Source organism: Melozone crissalis, unplaced genomic scaffold, assembly GCF_028551555.1.
Source record: "Melozone crissalis strain CALT ecotype California unplaced genomic scaffold, PUWL_Pcris_2 ptg000013l_1, whole genome shotgun sequence".
NCBI lineage: Eukaryota > Metazoa > Chordata > Aves > Passeriformes > Passerellidae > Melozone > Melozone crissalis.
In genome coordinates, this window is record NW_026535791.1 from 45,447,809 (window position 1) to 45,461,766 (window position 13,958).

General features: G+C 41.9%; 1 protein-coding gene across 2 annotated transcripts in view; it reads left to right on the plus strand.

The window, feature by feature from the left end:
- The window catches only part of NPAS2 (neuronal PAS domain protein 2), a 105,585-nt gene that overhangs the window by 51,070 nt on the left and 40,557 nt on the right, over window positions 1–13,958 (plus strand). For both annotated transcript variants that reach the window (XM_054272007.1, XM_054272008.1), the window contains exons 2-5: window positions 894–947; window positions 5,714–5,862; window positions 9,066–9,157; window positions 12,443–12,532. In XM_054272007.1, the coding sequence (XP_054127982.1) occupies window positions 916–947; window positions 5,714–5,862; window positions 9,066–9,157; window positions 12,443–12,532 (363 nt within the window). In that variant the 5' untranslated portion in view covers window positions 894–915. The remainder of the gene's footprint in view (window positions 1–893; window positions 948–5,713; window positions 5,863–9,065; window positions 9,158–12,442; window positions 12,533–13,958) is intronic.

The following is a 13,958-nucleotide window of genomic DNA, read 5'->3' on the forward strand; positions in this document are numbered from 1 at the left end:
AGATCAAGCATCACTGTCTCATAAGGTCACAGAGCAAAGGAGGGTGGGCAGTGAGCTAGTGACAAGGGTTTCTGAGGCACTCAGCCTTCAGCTGGTCTGCTTTTGTATTTTTCCCTTTGCCTTGCCTACACAAATTTACCCAATTTATCCAATTTACCCTTTTCTCCTTACAGCTCACACTGCTGGAGAAATTGTACTACAAAGCTGAGGTCGCAACATTTTGGGGAAGATTAGCAAAAAGAGTGATAGGGATGGGACAGTCCCCATGCTTGGTGCCAGCATGGCTGGGCAGGTGGTCTGACTGGGCTGCAAGAGGGATTTTAGTATGGCTTAGGCAGTGGGATTTATAAGGACACTTTAATTTGAGGGGTAATTCAGTAGAGTTATTAACAGCTTGTTTGGCTTTGGGTCAAGATCCACAGAGGAGGATGAAGAGCATCCCAGGAGGAAGAGCAGAGAGGTCAAAGGCATCAGTGATGCTGGCTTGTACACTAAAGATGGTTTTGGTGGGAACATGGGGGGCAATGAAAATGCTTTTCAGCTTGAGCAGACCCCAGGCTCATCCAGCCTACAAGTTTGCAGAGAGTAACTGCCACACAAAAAAATCCCCAGGAAATGGCTGGTTTTGTACTGTGCTGATGCACCACGTGGTGCCTGGGAGCCTTGATCCCTGCCTAGGAGACCCTAAGGCTAGCATAATGTTCAGGAATAACATTACCCACAATGGATATTTCCTAAAATCAAGGACTGTGGCATAGAGCACTGCTGACACATTTTTCTGACCTGGATATCATCACAGTGTTATTAAATTGAAATAGAGTGACTGTGAGATTAACCTGCAAATAGAGCTAAAAAAATGACAATTCATACTGATTCTTGCATTCCTTCAACAGAAAAAACTGCTTAGACAATCTAATGGATGAAGATGAGAAAGACAGGGCAAAGAGGTGAGTATCTTTTCTTTTATAACACTCTGTGATGAGCTTGATACTGTTTGTTGTTGCAGAAGCTATTTTTTCCATAATCAATTAATCAAAGAGCCAGAGAGTAAAATACAGTCAAGCACAACTTGAAAAACTGCCATCTCACAGACTCCTACTCCTGGCTGCACTGTAAGAAGAAAATAACCTAGCAGTGTTTCCTGTGGAAAATGTTAAAAAAGCCAAGGCATTGATAATTTTCTTCACATGACTGCAGAACATCAGAACTGAAGCACCAACAACATTCTTCTGACACTAAAATACATCATCTGAGCTTCCAGAGTGTACAAAAATATTGTGGTTTTCTTTTTTCTTTAAATACATTTTGCAAAAGAAAAAGAACAGGAAAAGTGGGGTTTTTCCCTATTAGAATGGCCATTTATTCATTTATTCATCAATGCCTGTCTCACAGCAATGAAAACACCCAGAAGTTACCTTCGGAGCAGAGAAAGACCGTGAAAAGTCAGCTTTAAACTGTCACAAACCTATATTCACATGCAGTCTTTACTCCATTGAGTCCCAGTTGGTGGGAATTCACTGGGAACCCTTTGTTGGGAGAGAAAAGGTGTGTTTCAAGGCAGAAGACCTGTGGCAATGAAACTCTTAGTAACTGTCAGAGCTGACCAGCATCTGCAGAAAAACAGTTTGGAAGCATTCGAGGTTATCAATGCCTCAGCCCGCAGTTTAATTACTTTAGAGAGAGACAGAGGTTGCCCACATTTTTCCCCTTGGTTCCTTCTAATGAGAGTATTTCCAGTCCAGGCACAAGCAGTTGATCCAGTTTCATCTCTTTTGATTCCTTCTCTGCTTCTTTCCCTCCCTGCAGCTTTGTTTCACCAATATAGGTCAGCACAGGCTGCAGCCAGGCTCAGCTGCTCCCCTTGGCTGCCTTTTGGAGGGTGCAGAAAGGAGCCCACCTTGCAGCACTGCTTCACCTGCTAAAGGCCTGATCATCTTCAAGATGTTTGTGTGCTAATTGTCTAGTAAAAGAAAAATTCATTAAATTAATGCATATATGTAAAAAAATTAGGATAACACGTATCCTCGCTATCGGCAATTGTCATCACCATCTGGTATGGTTTTCATGCCGTTTGTTCCCAGAAGGAATTTTTGTCGTACCCTGGGGCAGGCCTCTATCAGGGTGCATTAAAAAGTTATAACTTTCAAAATTAGAAAAGGAAATCTGAATCTGCTGCTTCAGATTGTAATTTAAGTTCATTTTGCTTTTTAGAAATAAAGCTAAAGTTGAAATTGAACTTGAGATCATGAGATGCTTTACGAAGATCTAAAGTTAATACATTATACTGAAATGGTTCAGATTCATTTAAAAGCTACAGGTTTTCTTCCAGAGAGAGTCAAACTTAGGAGAAGCTATTTGATTAATATTTTGCTGCTATGTCATGTAAGCTGAGGACTCTCACCTGTCCTGTACCACAAGGGAAGTGCTTTTTTTTCCTTCTCTTTGGTATGAGGACTGGGTCCCTCAGGGCTGAGAAACACCAGAGGGGATTAAAAATCCCCGGAAATTGTTCTCTCCTTTTATTTTCTCGGTTAAAAGTAGGTGAGACTGAAAACTTCTGGACCTAAGTTGTTGGGATGGTCTCAAGCCAGGAGGTGAGTTTTTCAGGTTAGGTGTGTGTAGAGATACACATTCACACCATGTCTATCTGCTGCAATTTATTAGGCACCTACAGGTTGCATTACACAGACATGGAAAAAGGATCCATCCTCTCCTGAGAAGAGGCACTTGCACTCCCACCCTTGTGCCAGGTGTTTAATATTTGGCCAAGATCAGGAAGAACACTGGTTAAATTGAGCCCTGTTCTGCATCACCTGACTCCCTAAGGCACAACGTCACTCTGATAACCTGAGGACTAAAATGTGGGTATGATGGCACCACAGTTGTCAGCATTGAAGACCTGTGTGAGGTTTTCTGATCTTCTCAGATCAGAAGCCATAGTTTCCGTTTCAGTTCTTTGGTGCTAGATGAGGTTTATTTTGGTTTTAGATTTTTATAATTTTAAACAAAAGGTGTGCTTTGTGCACTTTTCTCTCTATTCGCTCTTCTTTTGGTTTACTTTAATACTATATAATTTTAAAATACTTTTTTTACATTTCAGTTGAATTCCAAATTCCAACCAAAACCAGCTTGAAGTAAACCACGAGAAAGTGCTTAATCATGAAGACTACTACCTGCCATTTTCCACTGAAATAAAAAATAAATTTAGGAATCTGAATGAAGATATGTGGTACAGTTACTTGCATTGATGCATATATAACACACTCCACTGGACAGGCAGAAGAAATCTGAAATTTAGTGTAAAGTCACATTTCATTGTAAATTAGCAAAATGCAGTATCTATTACTCAGTCAGTATCTGTCTAAGACAACAAGCAGCATATATGTAAGTGAATAAAAATGGCTGTTAAGTTGTTGATTTTGTTCATTCTGAGTTCAGGCTGTTCTGTATTGCTTTTAACTGTATTTACTAAAAATCGTGATTTTATTCCTACTGTGTCTCCTCCTTCCCCTTGAATGTGCTGTAATCTTTATGGAGTAGCAAGAAAGGAGGAGAACTAGGACAAGTAGTATGGAATCAAGACAGAGGTTGTTTTGGCTTACTGTAATTGTATGCCCTAGCAGTGAAGAAAGCAAGGCTAGAAAATAATCTTCAAAGGGAAGTGATGAAAACTATGTTACTTCATGCATTTATAACTGTACTAAACAAAATATTTTCAATTGTGCAGGGATAATTTTTATCATTTTTTTCCAATCTTTTCTCTTTTTTTTTTCCTTTTCAAAACTTAACTGTGATCATCAATTCATATCTTGGTAGAGTTATTTCCACTAGAGGAGTTTTTATATTTCCTTTGTGAATAAAATGTCAAGTGTTAAAAATAGATACTTTATATTTCTGTCAAGGCTTTTTTCTTTTTTTTTCTATTTTTTCTTTTTTTTTTTTAAGCAACACATTCCCTATTGACAGCTGGTGGTTTACTTTATTTTCAGGGAAATCTGGACTCTTTAGGCTTAAAATGAACTGAGGATTGAATTATGGGGAAGTAAAATGTTGATATTCTTAATGTTGCCCTGAACTGTAGAGAAAGAGGATAAGGCTGGAGCTTTTCACATCTTGTTCTGACAGCCTTTTGCAGTGTAATAAGAGCAAGCTGAAATCAGTCAGGCAGTATCCACCCAATCTCTTGTGTTCAAAGCTGTAAAATAATCAAGCATTGGCTTCTATCCAGCGTATCTCCAAGTGCATTCAGGGTTGAGAGCAAGACAAACAAAAATTACCCCTCTGTCAGTAGTAACATCCAGAAGCCTCTGTAGTGATTTCTCTGCTGAAAATGTTTATTGCCATCCTGGTCCTTGCAGGGGATGTAGATGCTGGGCTAAATTCTGCTCTGACTTTCAGCATTGTGCATCCAGAGCTGCTTTGAGGCACAGCAGAGTTAGCTGGGACTGATAAAGTCAGAGTGAGAACTGGCCTCTTGGCTTTTCTTTTCCATCTACCTGTAACCAGATTTTTCAGTCTTTGCATAATTGACAAGGCAAGTCTCATCTGCTTGAGGAGCTTTCAGAAGAACAAACAAACCTACTGGCCTATACTTATTTCTATTTCCACGTGGATACAGAAGTCCAGGTGATAACCTCTGAGTCAAACAGTTGTGGTATTCATGAGAAGAAGTCAGAAAATGTGTGTGTACAGATTGGCATAGTGTTAAAAAAAACTAAAGTGCACATGCTGAAAAGATTATCGGCAGTCTTAATGACAGTATTATGATGGTGCCAAAATACCCCAAATGAAATCAGATCCTTTCTTCCTTTGAGCTCTTGAAATGCAGCAGCAGAAGCAGGCTCTCTCTGAGGAATCTGCAATCTAAACAGACAAGACTGGTGAAGAAAGCTGTAGAGTCTTTGTTTTAAACCTAGAGACTGGGGCACTGACACTGATTTTCCCAGTGGCACACAGATTAAGGGCAAGCACTGCTGGCACTTCCAAGCCCCCAAGTATGGCAATGCATCCCAGCCTCAAACAATCCATGCTGATGCCCTCTCCTGCTTGTCATTGTGACCTTGGAAAGGAGACTGAAAAAAGTTGCATACAAACCAGATTGGAGCTGAATCGACTTCCCAGGTCTCTGATCTTAATGACTGGAAAACAATATCCTGATTCTTCTCTGCCAGCCTGGAGGTGGGCAGAGCACCTGTGACCAAAGTGGGCAAGTCCTTCTAGATCAACCCAGCTCCTGTGCAACAGCTGCAGGACTGGGATCCCTCTCTTCTGTTAAGACTGCACAGATGGGTATGATCCAGTCTCTACTCTTCTTCTTTATGGACAGTTTTACTGTTGTCACAGTATTCCTATTTCTTCTCACTCTGAGTGCCTCCCCAGAGACTGCATGAATTTTTAAGATCCTACATATGTGGGAGATGGACAGAGCTCCTTCAACTACAAGCTCAATGCTGGAGTGTCCAGAGGCAGCACAGGGGAGAGAGCAGAGCCTCCATCTCCGCGCTGGGCCCTAAAGGTGGCTCAAAGACAAGAGCAGGAGGTGGCAACTGTTGCCTCCTACTTGCTTCTGCTGCTTTTCTGGAGTCCAGTGTCAATCTTCACACGCTGACACGTGCAGCAAGCTGATTTTATGTAAATACATTGCAAAGAGCAGGTACATGATCATTTTCCTTCTTGCTCTGCTCATCCTTTGTTTCTTTTCCCCTGTCTACAGGGCTTCGCGTAACAAGTCTGAGAAGAAGAGGCGCGATCAGTTCAATGTTCTCATCAAAGAGCTCAGCTCCATGCTTCCAGGCAACACTCGCAAAATGGACAAAACCACTGTGCTGGAAAAAGTCATCGGCTTTCTGCAGAAACACAATGGTAAGATTTAGTGCTGCTCCTCATGCACTTGCCAGACAGTTACTATTATATCCTGTTTCCTTCAGTGATTATCAGAATGGCTTGAGGGACCTAAAAGTGCCAACATAAGGTATTTGAAGTTTTTTCCTACCTCATCAAAAAAGATCATTTGCAGACACTGTGCTGCCCAAATCCATCTCCTTGTTTGCTCTTCAGTTGAAGATGACTCTCAACCTGCCAGAGAAGGGGGCAAATGGCAGCAGCTGAGGGAAGGACGGCAACAGTGCCCTGCAGCATTCATGAAGAAGACAGATGCTTTGAACAAGAGAGATTTGGGAGGAGAGGGAATATTCCCTTACTTGAAATTTGCAATATTCTGAGCAGTAGAACAAAGCATTTGTCCCAGTTTCTCTGCAGAAAAAATGCAGGGAAGCAATCTGTTCAGCACCCCAGCTCCTCAGTGAACTGTGCAGGACTCAATTTTCCACGTTGAGTAGAAAACTCAGACCAGAAAGTCCCTCTTTTTTTGAAGCTGGCAGCAGCAAATTGCATCCACAGGTAGTTGACATGCTTCACCCAGTTTGCACAAGCAGCAGCTACATCACATGTGCTCAGCATCCAGTTGCAGTAGTCAAATTCAGCATCAGAAAGCCAGGAGTTCATTTTTTAAAATGCTTGCACCAGAGACAGTTATGTCCCTTAGAAATGTACCTTCACAGAGGGCAGAGGAGTTTTCTGACCTTGCTGAACTACTCTCTTTGGTCTACTTTCTACTCAGAGGGGAGAATGTGCAATGTGGCCTTCCTGATGCTTTGACATCCACCAGTAGTGGTCAACTGAAATGCTCCTCCCTTGTAAATCAGGGCACTGATTAAAATGGGGCTCTCCTGCTCTGCCCCTATGATGAAGAGGCTTCAGTGGGTGATTGTGGGGAATGCCCCTGGTTCCAGAAAGCATAAAGGGGTCTCACAAGATGATGCACTACTTCACCTGGCTTACCTTGGCTCATCCAGCACCTCCTTCCTGCACTCTCTGCAGAACTCTGGGTGTAACAGGAAAGACCATTAAAACTCTTATATCATGACTTACAACAGAATGGAGTCACAGATGTCAATCTTACTGAGGAAATAACTTTAAATGGTTCTGGCATTAGGGTGCAATTTCTTCTTAAATGAATTTTTGCCACAGACAAGATAGAATCATATATTTGTTTAGATTGGAAAAGACATTTAAGACCAATGAGTCCAACTGTTAACCTGTGTTTGTACAGGAGGGGATGACCAAGACATCTCAAGGTTTAATAGTTATGTACACTTTTAAAAAATTGTAGTAATAACTCACCTTTTTTTTTTAGCTGCCTAAGGCACAGGAAGATGTGAATATGCTCAGTTATAAAGCTAAGCAAAGAACAGTCACCCAAGATTTGAAATTAGGTGTATAAATGTAGCTGAACGTCTAAATAATTTACTCCAAAAGGTGCTTTTCCTTGAAAAACAGCTAGATGAAGGAAAGCTAACAGTTACAAATCTTTCCACAGCAATTGGGTCAAAATGTGACTGAGGTTTGTGCACTTGCTAAAAAAAGCAAATGTTATCTATTTTTAAAGCAGATTAGTAGTCAGAATATAATACAAAGGCATCAGCATTTAAAAGTGTTGATTATCCTCAGTGTACTTTGGATCTGGTTTATTGAGTCATGTTCCCCCTCTGTTTGGTAGGCTAAACCAAGGTTTTAGTCATAACAGAGGAGAAGGCAAATTTTCAGATTTTTTCCTTCATAAACAGCCTCCTCCATTATAATCCACAAAATCTCCCAAATCTCAAGTAATTCTCCCAACACTCACCATTTCGTGTGCATTGGCTTTTCCAAGCTACAGATCTGCTGAAAGTATCCTATATTCTGAAACTACTTTAAAAATCTGATGGACTCCTTTTCCTTAGTCTGCTTTTCAAAGCTGTGTATAAAACTATGGGAGCTGTGGAGTGTTGCTGTGCTGCCAGTGACAGCCCCCAGTAGTGCAGAAAGCAACTCAGATGAGCTGGTAGGAGCAAATGGCTGCATGTCCACTAATACAGCCTGAACAGAGGATTTGATTTCTTTCTTGGTGACAAAATGCTGACAAAGGCACTTGTAGAAATTTACTGTCTTTAGTATCATTTGTCCATTTGTGTTTCTCTGGCCAGTTTGCCTACATGCTCTGAATACAGAGCATTGAGTGTTACATGCTCTGGAAGTGTTAATCAACAGGATTAATTAAAGTGCTAATCATCAGGAGGTGCTGAAAAGAGAACAGTCTGTGCTCACCATCCCCTCACTACTAGACCTGAGTGAGGGAGCCCTCCTAGAGAAGCAGAGCGAGCAGCAAACTATAAATCAGCTCAAGTTTCTGTAAATTAGAGCTATCCCCCAGAATCCTGTTTGACTCAGAGCTAACATAAATGACTGTTTTCCAAAGGCAAACCAGCAATCCAGTATGGTCCCCAGTTTCAGTGCAAAGCTGTGAGTTGTTTTCCTGGTGTGTCTGCACTCCTCCATGGAAAGCCCTCCAGGAGCAAGCCCTCTGCCATGTGGTCAGGATGGGACAACAGTGGGGCAGATCTCCTCTTGGGACCTTTTGGGCTGGCAGCACAGGGGACCCTGCCCTCCAGACAGGATTTGGGATGAGATGCTGGAGCTCCATTCCCTCTCCTGGGCTGCCCTGCGCCATGTGGCTGAAGGCAGGGAGAGGGTGGTGGCAGTAGCACCAGTGTAAAGCTGCTGCAAATGCTTGTGATTCGCTCTCCTTCTGGAAAGCAGAGCAATAGCTCTGCAGTTTGGGGTCACAGCCCTTTGGGGCTCCTCTGAAGGAGCTTTCTTGCTGTTCTGTTTGGCACAGAAGCTATAGGCTGAAGCCTCTCTAGCATCCTGATTTTGAAGCTGTAAATTGTAAACAGCAATTGGACACATGCTAATCCTTGCCTTGATTTTAATTTCATGCAAAGTGGTTTTATGTTTTGATCAATACTCCTGTAATGCTGCTTGAGGTCAATAGCCTTGTGAATACAAGCTCCCACTGAAGTCAGTACAAGTTGACTTGAGTAAAAAATGAGGAAAACATTTCAGGCTTGAAAACTGCAATTTTTGAATACAAAGGTTATTTCTCTCTTTTCGTAGCAACTCATATGTAATATTTCAAGATAGAAGTTAATTTGAATTTTAAAGATGTAAATATTCTCTTTGTCTAGAAGTCTCAGCACAGACGGAGATTTCTGAAATTCAGCAGGACTGGAAGCCTTCATTTCTCAGCAATGAAGAATTCACCCAGCTGATGTTGGAGGTAAACATGCACATACACCTTTCCTAATTTTGTCTAGCACTCATGGAAACGCCCATGCATTTAGAACAAACTGTCATCTGCCCTTCCAGAAGAGGAGGTTTTGGGAACTGCTGTATTTGACTATCAAGCAGAGGTGTCACCTGTTGCTCTTCCCTCTCAGCAGTACTGTTGCGCTGGGCTGCTGCAGCCTGCAGAACTGTGCAGCAACTCCCAAGAAAAGAAGTTCAGGGCAAAGATTCAAATCACAGGTTTGTTTTTTTTTTTACAAGCAGAGGTGAGGTAAAGGGCACATGGCTGTTTTTCCCCTGTTCTTGGAAGGTGTAGTTAGCATCTAATATTTATGCAAGATTAGCACCTGAAACACAGTGGTGTCGCATCCCTCTAGTGCTAGGTGCTGAACAAGCAGATAAAGCCTGACAGCTCCTCTTGGCTTGATACAGTTGGTGCTTCCACTCAGATTTTCAAGGCCCTTATCAAACACCTCTTATTCTAGCATTTTCCAATCCTAGTTTTTCAATTTTAGCATATTCTTTTGATGCTTGGTTCTTTTAATGTTAGCTGGGATTTGAAGGGAGGCAATGCAATGGCGTTTATGTAGGTTCAAAATGAAAAGCAAATGAGTTGCTAGAATGCATTTTTCTCTCTCAGTAATAGCTAGAACTGCCTTTAGCCAGGGTCTTCTCCTATACTAAACACACAGATGTTGCATAGCCCCACAGTGTCCTTTGAGAACAAGCTTCTTCTCCCACAAATGATGTGAACATGGCACATGATCCAGGCTCCGGTGGTGGGCAGGAAAGGATGTGGAGAACAACTTCACCACCAAGGAGTGGCATAAAGCCAGAGCACATTGCTGGCTCCCAGAGGCTGGCAGTCCCTTGGCCATTGCAATTTATTGTGATGAGACTCCCCTGGACTAGTTTTATGAGACACTTTGCTCCCATTGCTCTGACAACCACCTATTTCCATCTCTGTACACAGGAACTTAACACACATAACTCCTTCAGTCTGCACTGAAATATGTCCCTCAGATAGCAGTAAATTGACTGTTGTTTTGACAGGTTGGGTCTTTGTTGATTCTACTTGTATGCTACACAATTTTAGATTAAAACAATCCCTTTTGGTTTCCCAGCTTATAAATCACCTTCTTGCTACTGTGATTTTCCATGCCCTTCAAGATAACATTGGGTATTGGGATGTCCTGTTGTGACAGATGTTCATCATTCCCTGCTATTTTGCCTTTCTACTAATCTTATCTTATTAGCATTTGGACAAGACTGCTTGAAGTTTTTCCCGTCCTGTTATTAAAAGATGGGTAGGGTTTTTTCTGAGCACTAATTCAAAAGACTCAAGGCTGCAGTAATATATCAGCTTTCCTGAAAATGGCCTTTTCTTACCACATTGAAAAGGCGGTCACCAAATTACAGTGGGCATTAGGCTCTGTTTGTCTGTCTAGGACTGATGCAATAGCAAAACCTTTAAAGATGAAAATGCTCCCTTAATGTTGGAATGTCCAGTTGCAAGTAAATAAAAACAGAGTTATGTATGCACACATTAACTTGATTTTACCACAAAGCTCTGATATGAGTCACTGTGTGTAATTTGCATTGGATATGAAATAAAGACTTGATTTTTTAAAAACTAACAACCTTCACCATAGTAACATGCACGATCCAACTGCCTTGTAAAACCACTGCTCTCTTCTATGGGTTAACAGCTATCGTGCTTTTTTAGAAAACAGCTTGAATGTACTGCACCAAAGAAAAACATATTCTCTGCACCTAGATTAACAAAATCAAACTAACTATAGCAGCTGGAGGGTTTTCAGAGATGCTAAACACTCACTCTTCTACTGGGGTATAAGTTATTGACTTGCTTTTCAAAGGATTGAAGCACCAGCAGATTCCCATTGACTTAAATAGTTGTGGGTGCTCAGCATTCTCTGGAAAAAGGAACATATGTTTGTGTCTTTATTCAAGGCTTTGTGTTTTCCTTTTTTTTTTTTCTTAACAATTAGCATTTTCCAGTATTCTCAGAATTCTTTCCCTTATTGAAGTCAGTGGAGGGGAAGGATGTGCTGGGGCTTACAAGATCAACTGCAAGTCTGGCTTGGAGGCAGGCCTGGGTCTGTGGTATGGTTTAGTAATGCTGCCGTGGCTCTCTGGTCAGGCTGTTTGCAGTACACCTGTCTCCTGAGCAGGTATGGCCCCTGGAGCATTGTCAAACACTGCTCTGATTCAGCTGTGCTTGCAGGGCCTTTGCTGCTCAAGTACTGCTGGCAGAACTGACTCCAGAACATCGGGGAACTGACAGGAAGGGCCCAGACTTGCTCCACTTGAAGGGTTGGGAGCCTCACTGGTGACTCCCTAATGACAATGGGAAGGTTTTAATATATTATCTGAGCCCCTACTGTTGTGTCTTAATTTTTTGAGATGGTCTCCTTACAGTGATCTGAAGATCATCTAGTTTTATTTCACTCTGAGGAGAATCCCCCCCAAAAAATAAGTTAATCTTGCCTTAGATCTCAAAATCCACCTAGGTTTAATTTTGAGCAAAACTTAGCTCAAAACTTGGCAGCTCAGACTAAAGAGGAGACTCATTTTGAAGCTGAAATTGGTCCTGTGCAGAGGGTGGGGATAAGGCTGACATTTCCCTTCACTCCTAGGAGTGGAGGGGCTTACCACAAGATGGGACCAAAGTGAGGAAGGAACTCTGCAGAAGGGTGAATTTGTCTTGGAATGAGTAATCTAATACCATGACCTTTAAAATAAATCACTCAATTAAAACTCAGGCTAAGGATTATTTGATCATTTGCATTGCTTTTACTTACATGAAAGCCCAGTAATATACAATGTTACATTAATACAAACTGAGATTTATGGGGTTTGCAGAGAAGTACCGTTTTGAGATAGGACTGCATCCTTTCATCGTCCTTTGATATTTACACAGAGCTCAAATGTTCATTTTAATAACTTCCAAGGGATCCAGTCTTAGTCATTTTGCATTATTAAAATGTGTGATTAATTTAAAAACTGAGACATGAAATGTTCCTGTGAGCCCTTTGTTGCTTCAATAGTAGGTTTTACTAGACTACAAAGAGTCTTGTAAAAGTTAAATCAGACTGTAAAATCAGAGAATTACTGTTCTGCAACTTGAGATAACATTCCTACAACTAGATAACAATATGGTGCCGAAGTCAAACTGTTTTGATCGATACATGATGAGATGTCCTGTTTACACCACTCATTCCTATTAAAGCACTCTGCACTTGTCTGTTTTCCTTAGGCATTAGATGGCTTCATTATAGCAGTAACCACAGGTGGAAGCATCATCTATGTGTCTGACAGCATCACACCTCTTCTGGGGCATTTACCGGTGAGTAATTGTGGCACTGCCTTTTCTACTACACGTTGTAGAATTGGGCACTGCACTTGTAGGAGCAGTGTAAAGCAGTGCTGGGGGTGGTGTTTTCCTGAAAATGTGGTGAGGGAGTCTGTCCCTGCATTATGCTGGCTGCTGCTGTTGCTCAGCTCTGCACTCTCTCTGTCTGATTCATATCCTTCAGGTTTTTGTTGCTATGAGGCACTTCAGCTTGAATGGAAAAAGCTCTGCAGGAATAGTCTGGCCAGGGGAGGGACAGGGTGACCTGGCTGATCTTTTCCATCTCTGATTTCTAAGCTAGCAGAGAATAGCACCAGTGCTGCTGGCAGCCCAGTGAGGAGCTTGTTAAGGGCCTTATTCTGCTCCCAGGGAGGTGAAGGACAAAAGCCCCATTGAATCTGGAGTTAGCTGGAGGCTGCTGAGAGCTCTCCCTGCAGCTCCCCTGTGCTTTCCCAAGGGGAGCACACTGCTCCCAGGAGCTGCTGTGGAGCCAGTGCTGGGTGCAGCCCTACACCAGTGCAGCTGATGCTCAGCACATTCAGCTTCTTTTGTCTGCGTGCTGCTCCAGGAGACACTCCTGTGCTTTGGCTTGGGCTGGAGGAGCAGGGGAGAGGGACTGCTCCTAACCCTGCTCCTGTTGCTAAGGCTGCTCTAGGAGAAATGGCACAATAATTATGGATTAATCCTTACACTCATTTTTAGTACCCTGGTCTCAAATAAATACATGCCCAGGAGAAAAAATTAGCTGTCAAATCATTATTGTACTACCCCCTGCCATGTTCTTAAGAAAATTACAATTCTCTTTCTCTCATTTAGTTTTTCACCTAATATGTGTTATGTTTTTCACCCAGACAAATGTATTTCACAACACTACCTTGCTGGAATAAGAACAAAAATTATTTTCTTCTGAGACAAAAGAACTTGATGAAAGAGCAGCTCCTGGTAAATGCAAAAATATTGCTATGCAACAACAGATTGAACTGAGTCTATCTATTTCAGTTTTCTTTCATCCTCAACAGTTTAGAAGACCAGTACTTGACTATTTTCTGACATTTTCCTCACTTCAAGGGTGGGGAGAGCTCTGTCCTACACACAGGCTGTGGGGTTTTCATATACGCTTACTGATCTCCATGAAATTTCCTTGTCTTTCATCATTTGGAGATTTCATTGGTATCCCTTTCAAATACTGATTCTTAGTGGAGATGATAGATCTGCTGAGCGAAAGTATTCCTCTTCAGGAAGACACATTTCAGACCCTGTGCCTGAAGTCTGAAGCCCTGACTGAACATGGATAGATTAAGGTTTACAATTCCTGAGTTGCACCATCAGAAACGGAATTGGTTTTCTCTCCCAAAGACTTTGTGTTTTGTGTGATAACCTTACATGGTATCCAGCCCAAAATAAGGATAAAGATGGACAT